At 44.6% G+C, this 14339-nt stretch overlaps 1 protein-coding gene across 3 annotated transcripts in view; it reads right to left on the bottom strand.

Moving 5' to 3' along the window:
* The window catches only part of DMXL1 (Dmx like 1), a 522326-nt gene that overhangs the window by 187902 nt on the left and 320085 nt on the right, over positions 1-14339 (bottom strand). For all 3 annotated transcript variants that reach the window (XM_030193519.1, XM_030193517.1, XM_030193518.1), the window contains exon 20: positions 8136-8305. In XM_030193519.1, coding sequence (XP_030049379.1) covers positions 8136-8305 — 170 coding nt within the window. The remainder of the gene's footprint in view (positions 1-8135; positions 8306-14339) is intronic.

Here is a 14339-nt window from a genome sequence, read left to right as displayed (position 1 = left end):
GCTAGGGTCCATTGAGCTGATCTCATGTGTAGATGTGCCATGGGAGTTACATGAACTGTGGAAGCCATGCGCCCCAGAAGTCTCAACATCTGCCGAAATGTGATCTGTTGAGACACTCGAGCTGTGGACACTAGGGACAGGAGGTTGCCTGCCCTACCCTCGGAAAGATAAGCTCGAGCTGTCTTTGTGTTCAACACGGCTCCCATGAATTCCAACTTTTGAACTGAGGTGAGATAGGACTTGGAGTAATTGATCACGAACTCCAGTAGCTCTAGCACCTGAATAGTTATTTGCATGGATTATAGAGCTCCTGCCTCTGAGGTGCTCTTCACTAATCAATCGTCAAGATAAGGAAACACATGCACCCCCAACCTGTGGAGCGACGCTGCGACTACCGTTAGGCACTTTGTAAAAACTCTGGGCACAGACGCCAGACCAAAGGCAGTACACAGTACTGAAAGTGCTGTGTTCCCAGCCATAATCGAAGATACTTCTTGTGAGCTGGGAGTATCAAGATGTTTGTGTAAGCATCCTTTAAGTCCAGACAGCATAGCCAATCATTTTCTTGAATCATGGGAAGAAGGGTGCCCAGGGAAAACCATCCTGAACTTTTCTCGGACTAGAAATTTGTTCAGGGCCCTCAGGTCTAGGATGGGACGCATCCCCCGTTTTCTTTTGCACAAGTAAGTACCTGGAACAGAATCCCAGCCCTTCTTCCCCTGGTGGAAAGGGTTAGACTGCTTGGACCTGTAGAAGGGTGGAGAGTTCCTCTGCAAGTACCTGTTCGTGCTGGGAGCTGTAAGAATGAGCTCCCGGTGGGCAATTTGGAGGTTTGGATTCCAGATTAAGGGTGTATCCTAACCAGACTATTTGAAGAACCCACCAGTCGGAGGTTATGAGAGGCCACCTTTGGTGAAAAAATATCAACCTCCCCCCAGCCAGCAAGTCGTCCAGTACTGACACTTTTACTGAGGCTATGCTGAACTGGAGCCAGTCAAAAGCCCGTCCCTTGCTTTTGCTGGGGAGCTGCAGTGGCCTTAGGCACATGCTGTTGATGAGAACGAGCGTGCTGGGACTCAGCCTGGGCAGGCTGCTGAGAAGCAGAAGTGTACCTACACCTTGCATAGGAATAGGGAGCACTTCTCTTCTCTTCCTCCCAAAATACCTCCTAGATGAGGAGGTAGTAGCAGAAGACACCCGGCGGGAGAGAGAATCCATACCATCATTATGCTTCTTGATCTGGTCAACTAGATCCTCTACTTTCTCACCAAAAAGCTTATCCACCCGGCAAGGAACATCCGCCATCTGCTGCTGGACCGAATGATCCAGGTCAGAGACACACAGCCATGAGAGTCTGCGCATCACTATACCTTGAGCAGCGATCCTGGATGCTACATCAAAAGTGTCGAATGTACCCCTGGCCAGGAACTTTCGACACGCCTTCGGCTGCCTGACCACCTGGCGAAAAGGCTCGGCCTGCTCCGGAGGGAGTGCATCAACCAAGTTGGACAGTTGCCTTACTTGTGTTCCACAAGTGGACGCTCGTGAAGAGCTGGTATGACTGGATCATGGTGGCGAGTATAGAGGCCTGATACGTCTTCCTCCCCAAAGAATCCAAGGTCCTAGCTTCTCTACCTGGGGGCGCTGAGGCATAGTCTTTAGTACTCTTGGCTCTTTTGAGGGCGGAGTCCACCACTATGGAATTGTGAGGTAGCTGAGACTTCATCAATCCAGGTTCACCGTGGATCCGATACTCAGATTCAGCTTTCTTCGGGATCACGGGGTTAGATAGAGGGAATGACCAGTTTCGCATAAGGATTTCCGTCAGTACATTATGCAAAGGAGCCGTTACAGACTCTCTAGGTGGAGAAGGATAATCCAGGATGTCGAGCATCGCAGACCTGGGTTGATCCTCAACCTCCATAGGGAAAGGAATAGCCGTAGCCATTTCCCGGACAAAGGAGGTAAAGGACAGACTCTCCGGTGGAGATAGTCTCCTTTCTGGTGGAGGGGAAGGTTCAGAGGGAATCCCATACGACTCATCAGAAGAAAAGTACCTGGAATCTTCCTCTTCCTCCCACGAATGCTCCTCTTCAATATTGGACAAGACTTCTCTCAGGGCAGTCCGAGACTGAGCCTGCCTTGACACCGAGGAACGACGTCCTCGATGGTGATGTCGAGAAGTCGATGCCCACATAGACTACGGTGAAGCTTCCTCCACCGACGTCGATGGGGAGTCGATCTGGGTGGCAGCCGACGCCGCAGGCGGCACCAAGGTCGGGGACCTCACCAGAGGCGAAGGGCCAGACACCGCTGCAGCAGACGGCATTGAAGGCGCAAGCACCCCCAACACCGAAGCAGACGCAGCAATCCTTCCAGAAGCTCTGGAAGCATGGCCCTGATGCGTTCGTCAAGAGCCGCCGTCTGACAAGGCTGTGGGGTTGGTGGAGCAGCCGTTGGCAGAATCTGTCTAGGCTCGGGAGCAGGTACCAGGCTGCTAGGAGACCAACGCATTGGCACCTCCTGTATAAAGGGGGAGCGATCCTCTCAGCGCCAACGCTTCTCAGGTACCTCGAGACAGGTGGAGACCCACATGATGCCTCACTGCTCCCAGCGCGGGTTGGTCTCTCAGCAGCCATTACCTCTGCTCCCGACGTCAATGCTCCTGTTGATGTCGACGCTGACACCCTCGGTACCGATGTTGACGTCGAAGGACCGGACCGAGCCCCAAAAAGCTTTTCACGTTGGGCTTCTTGAGACACTTGCGCCCATTTCTTCATAAGAAGACACAGACTACAAGCGGCTGGGCTATGGTCGGGCCCAAGGCACTGGATATACCAGGTGTGGGTATCGGTACCTGAGATGGTCTGGTTGCACTAAGTACAACGTTTGAAGCCGCTGGGTGTCTTCGATGACATGGAAGGAAAAACAGCTTCGGCGAATCAAACGACACGATTGTGCCAAAAAAGGGAAGGGCACAAAAAGGCAGAAAACCCAGCTGCGTCAAAAAGTAAACTTAAAATAGGGGGAAAAATACTAAAAGTAACTACGGGAATATTATTATTATTTTTTTATTTTTTTTAAATCAGTTAGATATTTCTCTGCATGATTCTATTATCAGATGGCTTCATCATGGAATTCACTTCCCATATTTTTGTGAAGTTGCTAACATTATGCATGGCTTAAGAAAAATGTTAAACCATTTTTATTTCCGCAAACTTGATTCTAGTTATGGCTTAGGAAGGAATATGTCTATCAAATGTTGTATTGTGTTATAGCAATTCCCAGAAAGTTGTGTCTGTTTTCTTTAACCCGCCTTGAAGATATGTGGCGGGCTATAAGACTGTCACGATTGTGACTATTTTCCATGTCTGTGCTCACTTTGCCCCCTGGTGGCCGGACCCTGTGGTTGCTATGGACTGTCTTGTTCCTGTTTCTCAAGAATGTTCCAGAAGTCATTCCAGCCTGGTCCGGATCTTCCAGCCTTCCTTGGGATTTTTGGTACTATGCCTCACCCTTACTGATGATCTCAGCTGTGAGATTGCCTTTATTAACCAGCTGGGAACTTTCTAGTTTGCCTTTGCAATGCCAAAGGTCTCAGGGTTAGTTGGTTTGCTATGTAGCACTTCTGCCTTGCTTTGTTTCTTGCCTGTATGCCTTGCCTTGTTCTTGTTTAGTGTGCAGTTAAGCTCTTAAGCACTACTGCTTTTATCCTTCTTTGTGGCTGCTTGTCAGCCTTCAGCCGTTGCTCTTTGCTTGTCTGTGTATCTTTCTTTGTGGCTCCTTGTCAGCATTCAGCCATTGCTCTTTGCTTGTCTGTGTATCTTTCTTTGTGGCTGCCTGTCAGCCTTCAGCCATTGCTTTATTGTTTGTCTGTGTGGCCTAGCTTTGTATCCTGCCTAGTCTGCCTTGTTTGTTCTTTTCCCCTCTGACCTTCAGTCAAGCTTGTTTCAGTATCATATACCCTGTGTGAGAATCCTGAGTCCTGAATTCTGTTTTAGTCAAGCTTGTTTAGTATCCAGTGTCCGGTGTGAGAATCCTGTTGTTCCAGTCAGTCTGGTCCAGCATTTCTTGTCTACCAGCTCCGTCCTGTAAGTCCTGCAGGCCGACCGCACCTAGGGCCTCAACCTCTGGGGAACAGTGGTCAGCGCAGGTGAAGTCCGGTTGCTCGAGTCCTGTTATTCCAGTCTAGTCCATTCCAGTATTTGGGTCCAGCCAAACCAAGTCCGTTCCAGATTCCAGCTCCATCCTTGCTCGTTTGTCCAGTCCTGGTTGGGGGATTTTGTCTGCTGCTGCTGCCGCTCGACAGTAGCCCAAGGGCTCACGTTGTTCCAGTGTCCGAAAGCCTGAGACCGTGACAAAGACATGTTATAACATAACCTCTCATACACTCACACAGTGATCGCCTCCAATGACAAATATAAATATAAAGTCTTCATATACTCTAATTACCCCAAATGTCATCTGTCTCAACCACACTTTTACCAATTTACGAAAGCAAACAATTTTAGACAACTTATTCCGCACATTAGGTCGAACATAGAATACAAATGTGAAGGCTTCCTTAGTACCATCAAAATCTTGTAGGGCTTAAAGAATTTCAAATCGCTTGAAGTTTTCTCAAATGAAAAGAATTTCCTTACTAGGGCATTAATTTGATTTTCATAATTAAGTCTAGATTCCAAAATTATTGCAAGAACTCTTGATTTAGAATCAATTAAAGATATACCTGAAGAAACTTTCTGATAATCTCCAAACCAAACAAGTTTAATCTTCTGTGTGTTATAATAGATTAGTGGTTCCCAAACCTGATCCTGGAGGCACCCCAACCAGTCAGGTTTTTGGGACATGCACAATGAATATTCATTGTAGATTTGCATGCAGTGGAGGCAGTGTTTGCAAATCTCTCATGAATATTCATTGCAAATATCACAAAGACCTGACTGGATGAGGTGCCTCCAGGATCAGATTTGAAAACCACTGTAATAGATCCTCTACTCCATAACATTGACAGCAGGCAAACAATGTCACTGCCACATACTATCGTTAGTAACGAGAACAATGTTTACTTATCTCTAACAAAACCTGAAGGTTTGTCCAAAAGGCAGTAGAGTTCTGCAAAACTCCCCTTCTTCAGGAACCCATTACACATCTCTTTCTGCTCCCTAAAGATGACAACAGCTCTTATAGTAGTGGCAAAGATGGTGCTGCATAATCTGAGGATGCGACACTCTAGAATACCACAGATATAATAACTTAACAAGAAGTGATGTCATTGTGAATTCAGAGACTGATATGCAAAACTTCATTTATAAAATGGACTTCCATTTGATACACTCATTCAGTCCGCTAGGTTGAACCATGTTCAATTAGAAAATCCAATATTGTTCCCTAAACTAAACACGTCTGGTCTTGTCCCCAGAGTGTATCTCTGGTATCTGATCGATAATGCACCATCTCAAATCAGCAAATCTATGTTGGTATTCAATACAAAGTGGCAGCAGAGGAGCTTGTAAATTCCTGGTACGTGATCAGCTTCTATGTTCACGCAGTCTCACTCTGATGGCTCTGATGGTTCATCCTACATAAACCTTAGAAAAAGCTCAAATAATCAAACATATTTAGAATCACATGAGGTCTTTAAATTTAATCTATACGTTTTGCACGTAGACGGGCGAGTCCAAGCTGCTCTGTCCACAGAAACAGTACACATATTACAATGTCTGCAGGACCTGTGGCTACTCTGAATATTTCTAGGTTCCACATTAGAGGAAAATTTGGAGTGGACCAAATAGGTCACTTGAAGGCAATGCATGGGCCATCTTTGAATATGTCGTGCAGCGCTAGAATACGCCAATGTTTCCAACTGATGAGGCTACTGCAGTAGCTTGATTTGAATATGCCAAAATGCATAGCTGTTTGTCAACTGCTTCTCTAGGTAGATTCTATAAGAGTAATTCTGGGTTAGCTTAAAGAGCTCTGAGGCAAGCTTGTTTAACTGTCCAACATGGATAACCTCTCTGGAGAAATCCATGAACCAGAATCTGCACCTGATTATCAAATTCTTGATCAGAACACATCTGGTGAATACGTAGGAACACGCTGGGTGACAACTGTCATATCTTAAATACGTGTTTCTGTCAACAGATTTCCTGAATACAGTAGTCTCCAATTTGGTGTTGACTTTATAATTAGGAGGCCAAGCTATCTAAATAAATAAATCATGTCCTCTGGTCGACTAAAAATGTCCACACTGGGGTCTGTTTTTGGAGCCTGAAGGAAAATTCTTTACCATATACAAAAAGGTCTTCTGGTTGTGAGGTACCTATGGATAAACTCCGAAAAGGGTACAAGGGAAAACCTCTTTACTCTTCCTTGTCTGAGCACTTTGGGATAAAGTCCCCATAAATATTTCAGGAATGGTGAGCCTGAATATGAATAAAAGTCACATTCCATATGGAATAATCCCGATAGAAGATCTTCATCCTGAACTGAAATGGTGAGATCTAGGTTCTTCAGGAGCAACTTTGGTAAGGAGTTCCTAAACAGTCTGATTGTAAGGGTGTTTTTCTCAAGTGAGATGTTAAAAGTTCCTTTCAAAGGTTCTAATTGTATTTTTTCTTGTAGAACTCTGCAGCACTGATTCCACCACTTCCTGTATCCAAGAAGGCTTTAGAATATCTATGAAAATATTTCTGACAATTGGACAACAGCACAGACTGAGGCCTATAATTTCCTTAAAAGAAAAAAAATCATCAGTATAGTCTTTAGATACACAGTTATAACACCAAATTTGTCAAACTCTGTCAGAATACTCTTCTGGTGGAGATGTAATGTATTAATTTGATATATCACTTCTCAAAAATGCACATAATGCTTTCTCCACCAATGCACAGGAGATGGACTTCAGAGTGGTAAGTGCCAACAGCGATACACCAGTATTACTACTATGCCTCCAGGGGTAGCTAGAATTTCCAGGGCAGTATGCATGGTCAACAACTAAATGCTAACTAGATCTTTCTATCCAGATCCTCAAATATTAGAAGGTAATTGGGATTTGGGAAAGAGAAATTAAATCTGAGTCACCTGAGGTATATCAGTGGCTAAGACTGGCCCCCTTGAAGACTCAAACATACTCACATGTTGCCAACTCTCTGTGGGGATACCTACTCACATGTTGCCAACTCTCTGTGGGGATGTTTGGGAGGAGGTATGGCTGCCATCAAATTCTCTCTGCTCTTGGTATTTATTTATGTGCTGATTGGCAACAATGCCAATGCCTCTTTCCCTTCACTCAATACCTTGTACCAGAATCCCTCAATGTCCTTAGTGATGACGAGGAAACCTTCATTTTCATTTGGTGACAGAAGCAAGATGATGTCCTAGTCTTTATCAGTGCTCAACTTTGAGGTGCAGCTTTAAGGCCCTTGGATATTGATGCTATCAATGTCAATGAACCTGGTCTGAGCTTCAGGGAGATATACTCTAGATATACTCCTGACAGTTACAAAGACCCCTAGGTATCATCATTCGCTGGGTATCACAGCTAGTGCCAAATCCTCAAAAATGGCAAATACAAATCATGCATGCCGATGTCCAACCTGGTATAGCCATATCAAGTACATTTCCTAAAGATGCTTGCCTTTTTTAATTCCCAGGTTAAAAAACAAAGGGTAACCCCAATAGCTGCAATGAATCAGAAAACTCAAGATTACAAACTTCGACCAATGCAGTTTGAGGCACTGGTACAAACCACAGCCATGAAAAAGTTTTTAAAAACTGCAATCAAGAAAACTGAACACAACAAAACACCTAACTAAAAGTATTCAGAACAAGGGGAAGCTCAAATGAAAAACAATTCTGGTAAACCAAAAGGTACATCATAAGAAGACAGACCATTTGGCACCAGGGAAAATAAAGGTCTACTCGATAGCACAGGCATGGGAATTCGCACAAATACTCAGAAAAGAGCTTCAGAAAGTTCTACAGCTTTGTAAGTAATATCATAGTCTTAGGTTATGTCAACACACATTACCAGGTTGAGAGTATTGTATATTTATTATTGGAAAATACCATATACATTTGTTCTTTCTTCATAAGCCAGTTTAGAAAATAAAAAAAAAATTGACACATACCTTTTCTATACATTTGCGCAGGTTGTGAATGTTTCGTACCCACCAGCCAACCCCCATAGCTCTGAGTTCTGACCAAGTCGGATCCCCTTTCTGCATTGCTGGAAGCATATTCAGAAGTTCCTCCTCAGCTACTGAATGAAAGGCCCATGCAAAGTGAATGGTTGACAAACCTAGATTATAATACAAAATAAAGGTTCATACTAACTGAAGTTTCACAGAAATCTGAATTGGTAACTTAAATATTAACTTTATGACGTATGTCTGTGTAATCCAGTCTGACTGACTGACTTGAGCTTGTGGAATAGAAAATGTAAATAAATCAAGTGATTTATTTATTGCTTTGAGGAGCAGCTGATATTCATCACCTACACTGCTGATTCACAAACTACTTTCCTATTAAGAATGTCTCTCATTTCTCAGCAATAATACTGTAGATGTACTCATTTAACAGACAGTAGTTCACCAGTCCCACAAGCACACTTGGCGCCAATTTGACAACTATGCATCATTTGAAGAAAGCTCCAGAGACACCCATATGTTCCATGCTCAGGCGTTCCTGTGTTGCACCCAGTGGTGTGCTGGAGCAGGCTCTCACAGGCTCGCAAGAGCCGGTTGTTAAGTTTTTAAGAATTTGGGGAGCTGGTTGTTAAAGTAGGGCCCTCCATGGCTACTTTAACAACTGGCTTCCAAAATGTGGGCTTGGGCCCCCTACTGAATTCTCTTTTACTTTGCTGGTGGGGATGATGAGCCCTGCCAGCCAAGTAAATGGACTGCTGCTGCTCCCCGCTCCTTGTTTCCAGCTCTGAGCAGCAGGCTAGGACTTCTCCAGCATGTGTGAGAAGTTTCAGCATGCTGCTCAGAGCAAGACGTTGGGAGTGGTGGCAGTCCATTTATTGGCTGCCAGCAAAGATATGCCTAGCATGCCCGCACGAAGGGAGGGAGGAGAGAGAGACAAGTGCTGCTCCCCCAGCCACCCCTGGCCCTTCCAACTGCAGAGCTGGCTACGTCCGGAGAAAGAACTTGTTAAAAATTTACCAGCACACCCCTGGTTGCACCCCTCAATTCTAGTAACAGAAACAAAAGGAGAAATGGGAAAGTGTGCAGCAGGTGAACATTGTCTTCAGAGAATTCACATCACAGGTAAGGAGCTTTAGAAGACAAGTAGATAAAACAGTCAGCAAAGTGGTATTCTCTAGTTAAGAGTTGTCTTCAATCAAAAAGCTACTTCTCAGTAATTATTGAATGAGTTTCAACTTTTTTAATTTTAAGATTCTTTATTAATAAAGCATTGCAATACAGCATAAAGTTATCTAATTAAAACAAAACACCAGTGAACCCAGAACACCAAAATAAAAATGTAATTCCCTAATTCCTCATAACCTGCAATACCATATATCGAATTCCCATATAACTCCAAGCTTCCAACCACCCCACCCAATCCCACTCCTCTTCCTCTAATTCTACCCCCAAGTGCCATGTGCTGTGGTTCCTTCAGCACGTCACCAACCCCAACAATTCCCGAACCCCACCCTAGCTGTTAACCCACTGAAGGATCCTTTCCCAGTCTACCAAATAACATTCATAATGTCCTTTCCACTGAGCAGTTAAGGCGCTCCATCTCCACTAAAAGTTTAACTCACAGTTTCTAGTCCTGCGAAGAAAGTCCACCGAGTTGCTTTAACACAGAGTGCTGCTTCTAGTCCCAGATGTTTAATCCACTGTTGCCATCTGCTACCCAGGCTGAAAGCCATGTCCAGCAGAAAGTATTGAGGAGAAGCCATAAAAGCAATCTCCAGAACAGCAGATAACTCTTTACAAACCCCTTTCCAATAGTCTTGCAAAGGGCCACAAGACAACACATGCCAAAATGCTCCCACTTCCACCCCACAACGCCAACATCTATCTGATACTGTTGGAAACATAGCGCTTTATCACTCAGGTGCATAACATTGTGTGACCCCTTATAAACATTTTCTTGTACCAACACACAGATGCTTTAACTTCTCAGAAAATCAGTTTCCAATCCCTTGATGTAAAAACTACCCCTAAATCCTGCTCCCATTTCAGCATAAAATGTATCTAGAAGATTCAAACCCTCTAAGATACTTGTATAATACTGATAACTGTCAAGGGATTTAATCCAGTGCTAACCACAGATTTTCCAGGTGCTCTGTATCTTCTGAATCCACTCTAAGTCACCCCTGTGTGTTCATAAAATGTCTGAGCTGTAAATAAGAGGAAAACAAATCCCTGGTAAATGATAGAGATCTTGCAGATCCTGAAAATATATCATTTCCCCCCATCCAACAACTGCCTGAATCTCACCACCCCTTCCTGCTCAATCGCAAAAAGGCCTGTCTATTGCACCAATAAACTTAGATTCGTAACGAATAGGCGCTAAAGTAGACACCCTCTTTTAGCCTATATTGATAACAAGTGTTTTGAAAAAGGGAGTAATAAGATCCTACATTTTTCCCTTTGGGTGGTAGACAACCATAATAGATGTTTCAATATTAAAGATGGGTAAAAATGCTGTTCAATAATAGTGGTAGGTTTTTCAGTTCCTATCTCCCAGTCCAAAAGAATATGCAGTTGGACTGCCCAATAATACCAGTGTATGTTTGGTCTCGCTCTCCCGCCCTGATCCTGACTACCCGAAAGCACCCTATGTGCTAATCGAGTAAGCTTATCCCATCCCCCCCCCCCCCCAAAAGAAAAAAGAAAATGCCTGCTGTAGTCCACGTAATACCACCCTAGGTACCCTAATAGGTAATGTGCGCTAGATGTAATCTACTTGGATTTCAGCAAAGCCTTTGATACGGTAGCCCACAGAAGACTCGTAAATAAATTGGTTGACTGACAGGTGGCAGAGGGTGGTGGTAAATGGAATCCACTCGGAGGAAAGGAAGGTGAGCAGTGGAGTTACTCAGGGGTCAGTGTTGGGGCCTATTCTGCTTAATATATTTGTGGGAGATATTGCTGAAGGGCTGGAACGAAAGGTTTGCTTTTTTGTGGATGACACAAAAATAGCCAATAGAGTAGATACCCTGGAGGGAGTAGAAACGACTAACTTAAATATCCCATTATCATTTATTAAACAACATATGTCCCTCACACCCCACTTCGATATTCACAACCACATGCCAAGCATCATTCAAACCAGATGATGTCTGGGGGCAGTGCTTTGCAGCCCACACTTGGAACAGAGTCTCAATGATTTTGGCATACGGCTCCTACCTGATGAAGGTAGCGCGAAATGCGGTCTCGCATTGAGGACCAGAATGAGTAAAGACATTCAGATGAAGTGAATTATTGCACAAGCATTTTTTCGACAGCCTCCCACGGGCAGAACGTCGTTCTCACTTTGAACTGTGCCCATACTGTTTGTGAGAATAGATGGAACTAGAAGTGTGATAGAATTGGACTATGGACACCGTATAAAGTTCCCTGAACAACAGGGCTGCTCAAGGATATCTTGAGTTATAAAGATCTTCTATGGACTTACTGAGAGTAATAAGTCTGTGGCTCACGTGGAACTATATATGATGCATAAGTTAAAATGTATTTTTATATATAGGGTATACAAGGTTTGAATGATGCTTGGCGTGTGGTTGTGAATATCAAAGTGTGATGTGAGGCATATCCGAATGACCCAACTTAAATGACTCAACCCTGCAACACTTCACTATTAAAGATCGTATTGGACATTAATGAACTCTTTTACCTCTACCCAACTTGATTGAATATTATCTTCCCTATCCCAATACAACATTTTGTACCTATCCCGTACCGGATTTGGCGAATGCCTTCACGGTATTATGTAAGCCACATTGAGCCTGCAAATATGTGGGAAAATGTGGGATACAAATGTAACAAATAAATAAATAAATAAAAATAATAAATGATAATGGGATATTTAAGTTAGTCCAGAGTACAATTTATGAATCTAATTATTGAGCTAGCACTCTGATTATACTAGTATAAAAGGCCCGTTTCAGAAAGAAATGAAACGGGCGCTAGCGAGGTTTTCCTCATAGTGTGTATGTTTGAGAGAGTGTTGTCTGTGAGAGTGACTGTGTGAGAGAGAGAGAGTGCGTGTGCGATTGTGTGTCACATAGAGTTTTAGACTGCGTCCGTGTTGGCTGTTTGTAAGAGTGCATTTTTTTATTGTTTGCTGTGTTTTTTTGTTGGGGGTGGGGGAGGGGTGGTGGAATGAGTGTGTGTGTGAGAAAGTGATAGAGGTGGGGTCAAAGTTGGGGGGGGGGGGTGTCAGTGATTGAGTGTGTGACAGAGAGTGAGTGTGCATGTATTGATGTCCTGCATCAGTGTGTGTGTGAAATGGAGGGGGGGGGGGGGGTGGAGGGAACTTTGATCTTGTATCAGTGTGTGTGCGTGAAAGGGTTGATGGTTCTTTAGTGGGAGGGGGGCAGGGGGCTTGGAGGGTGGTCAGCATGGCTGGGGGGGGTTGTGTGTTTGTAAGAGTGCAGTGGGTATTTTTTAAGGTTTGCAGGGGTTTTTTTTTTGTTTCAGTGGCAGGGGTGCTGGAATGTGTGTGTGTGTGACAGAGTGATGGGGGGGGGGGCTAGTGTTGCTGGGGTGGTGGGGTGTTAATGATTGAGGGGTGTGGTCGTGATCTTAGAGGGGGCTCAGCATTGCTGGATTATTTGTTTTGTTTGGCAAGAGCAGGTGTGTGTTTTGTTCTTTCGTTTGCTATTCTTTTGGGTGTAGTTTTGAGTGTGCCTACTGGCAGGAAGGTCCGCTGAACCCATATAATAGGGTCGTACCTTGTTCTTGTGTTATAAATGTGAGCTCCTTGGGGCCAGTCCGTGTCATGTTTTCTTCAACGTCGTTGACTGTAATCCAGGAGTTTGCGGAGGGAGAGCAAGTATTCGTCAGGTTGCTGAGTGAGTGAGGGAAAGAGTGGGTGGAGGGGCGTGTCCTGCTGTTGTCTTGCGCATAAGGGGGCAGAGCAAAGGCGGAGTAGCAGTGTTTTGCGGTTTGTTTGCTCTTGTTTTGAGTGTGCCTACTGGTAGGAAGCTCCGCTTACTGGCTTCAACCCATATAATAGGCTCGTACCTTCTTCTTTGGTTATGAATGTGACCTCGTTGGGGCCACTCTGTCTCCTGTTTTCTTGAACGTTGTTGGCAGTAATCCAGGAGTTGCGGGAAGGACAGCGAGTATTCGTCAGGTTGGTGGTTGAGTGAAGCAAAGTGCGGGTGGAGGGGCATGTGTTGTTGTTGTGTTGCGCATAAGGGGGCGGAGCAAAGGCGGAGTAGCAGTGTTTTGCGCTTTGTTTGAGAATAAACACATTCGAGGGCGGGTCTTGTGAACGGAAGAGGGTGGCTTGGTTTGGGTGTCGTGGTGCACATCTGCTGCTGGATGTTCCTCCGTTGTTGGCCATTTGTGTGTGTGTCGCATAAGGGGGCGGAGCAAAGTTGGAGTCGGAGTAGCAGTGTTTCGCGCTTTGTTTACGGAAGAGGGTCGCTTGCTTTCGGTGTCGTGGTGCACATGGATGCTCCTGTGTTGTTGCCATTTGTGTGTGTTCCGCTCTGGATGTCATGATGTTTGACGTGAGGGCGGGGCAGACACTCATGGGCACACCGGATATCTAGACCGCCTCAAACTTCCAGCTGGAGGCTTCATTAGAACGTTGGAGGTGCCTTTTATATAGCAAGATTACCCTAAGTGATTACCTTTAGTTAAAATTTAATGCCAAGAAGTACAGAGTGATGCACTTGGGGGTGCAGAAACCCAAAAGAGATACAGGATAGGAGGGGAGAGATTAATAAGCTCAACTCAGGAGACAGACATTGGGGTGTTGGTGTCTGAGGATCTAAAGGTGAATGCCCTCCCGCGGGAGGTGGTGGAGATGAAAACAGTAATGGAATTCAAACGTGCGTGGGATAAACACAAAGGAATCCTGTTTAGAAGGAATGGATCCACGAAATCTTAGCAGAAATTAGGTGGCGATGCCAGTAATTGGGAAGCAAAACCAGTGCTGGGCAGACTTCTACGGTCTACACCCTGATCGTGAAATAGATATGGATGAGCTAGAGTGTAAATTTTAAGAGGTTTCAAAGTTAGCTTCAGAACTTAGTACAAGAACAGTGCTGGGCTGACTTCTACGGTCTGTGCCCTGAGAATGACAAGGACAAATCAAACTAGGGTATAAAGTATCACATACCATGTAAAATGAGTATCTTG

Source organism: Microcaecilia unicolor, chromosome 2 (assembly GCF_901765095.1).
Source record: "Microcaecilia unicolor chromosome 2, aMicUni1.1, whole genome shotgun sequence".
Taxonomy (NCBI): Eukaryota; Metazoa; Chordata; class Amphibia; order Gymnophiona; family Siphonopidae; genus Microcaecilia; species Microcaecilia unicolor.
This window is presented reverse-complemented; position numbering and strand designations above follow the sequence as displayed.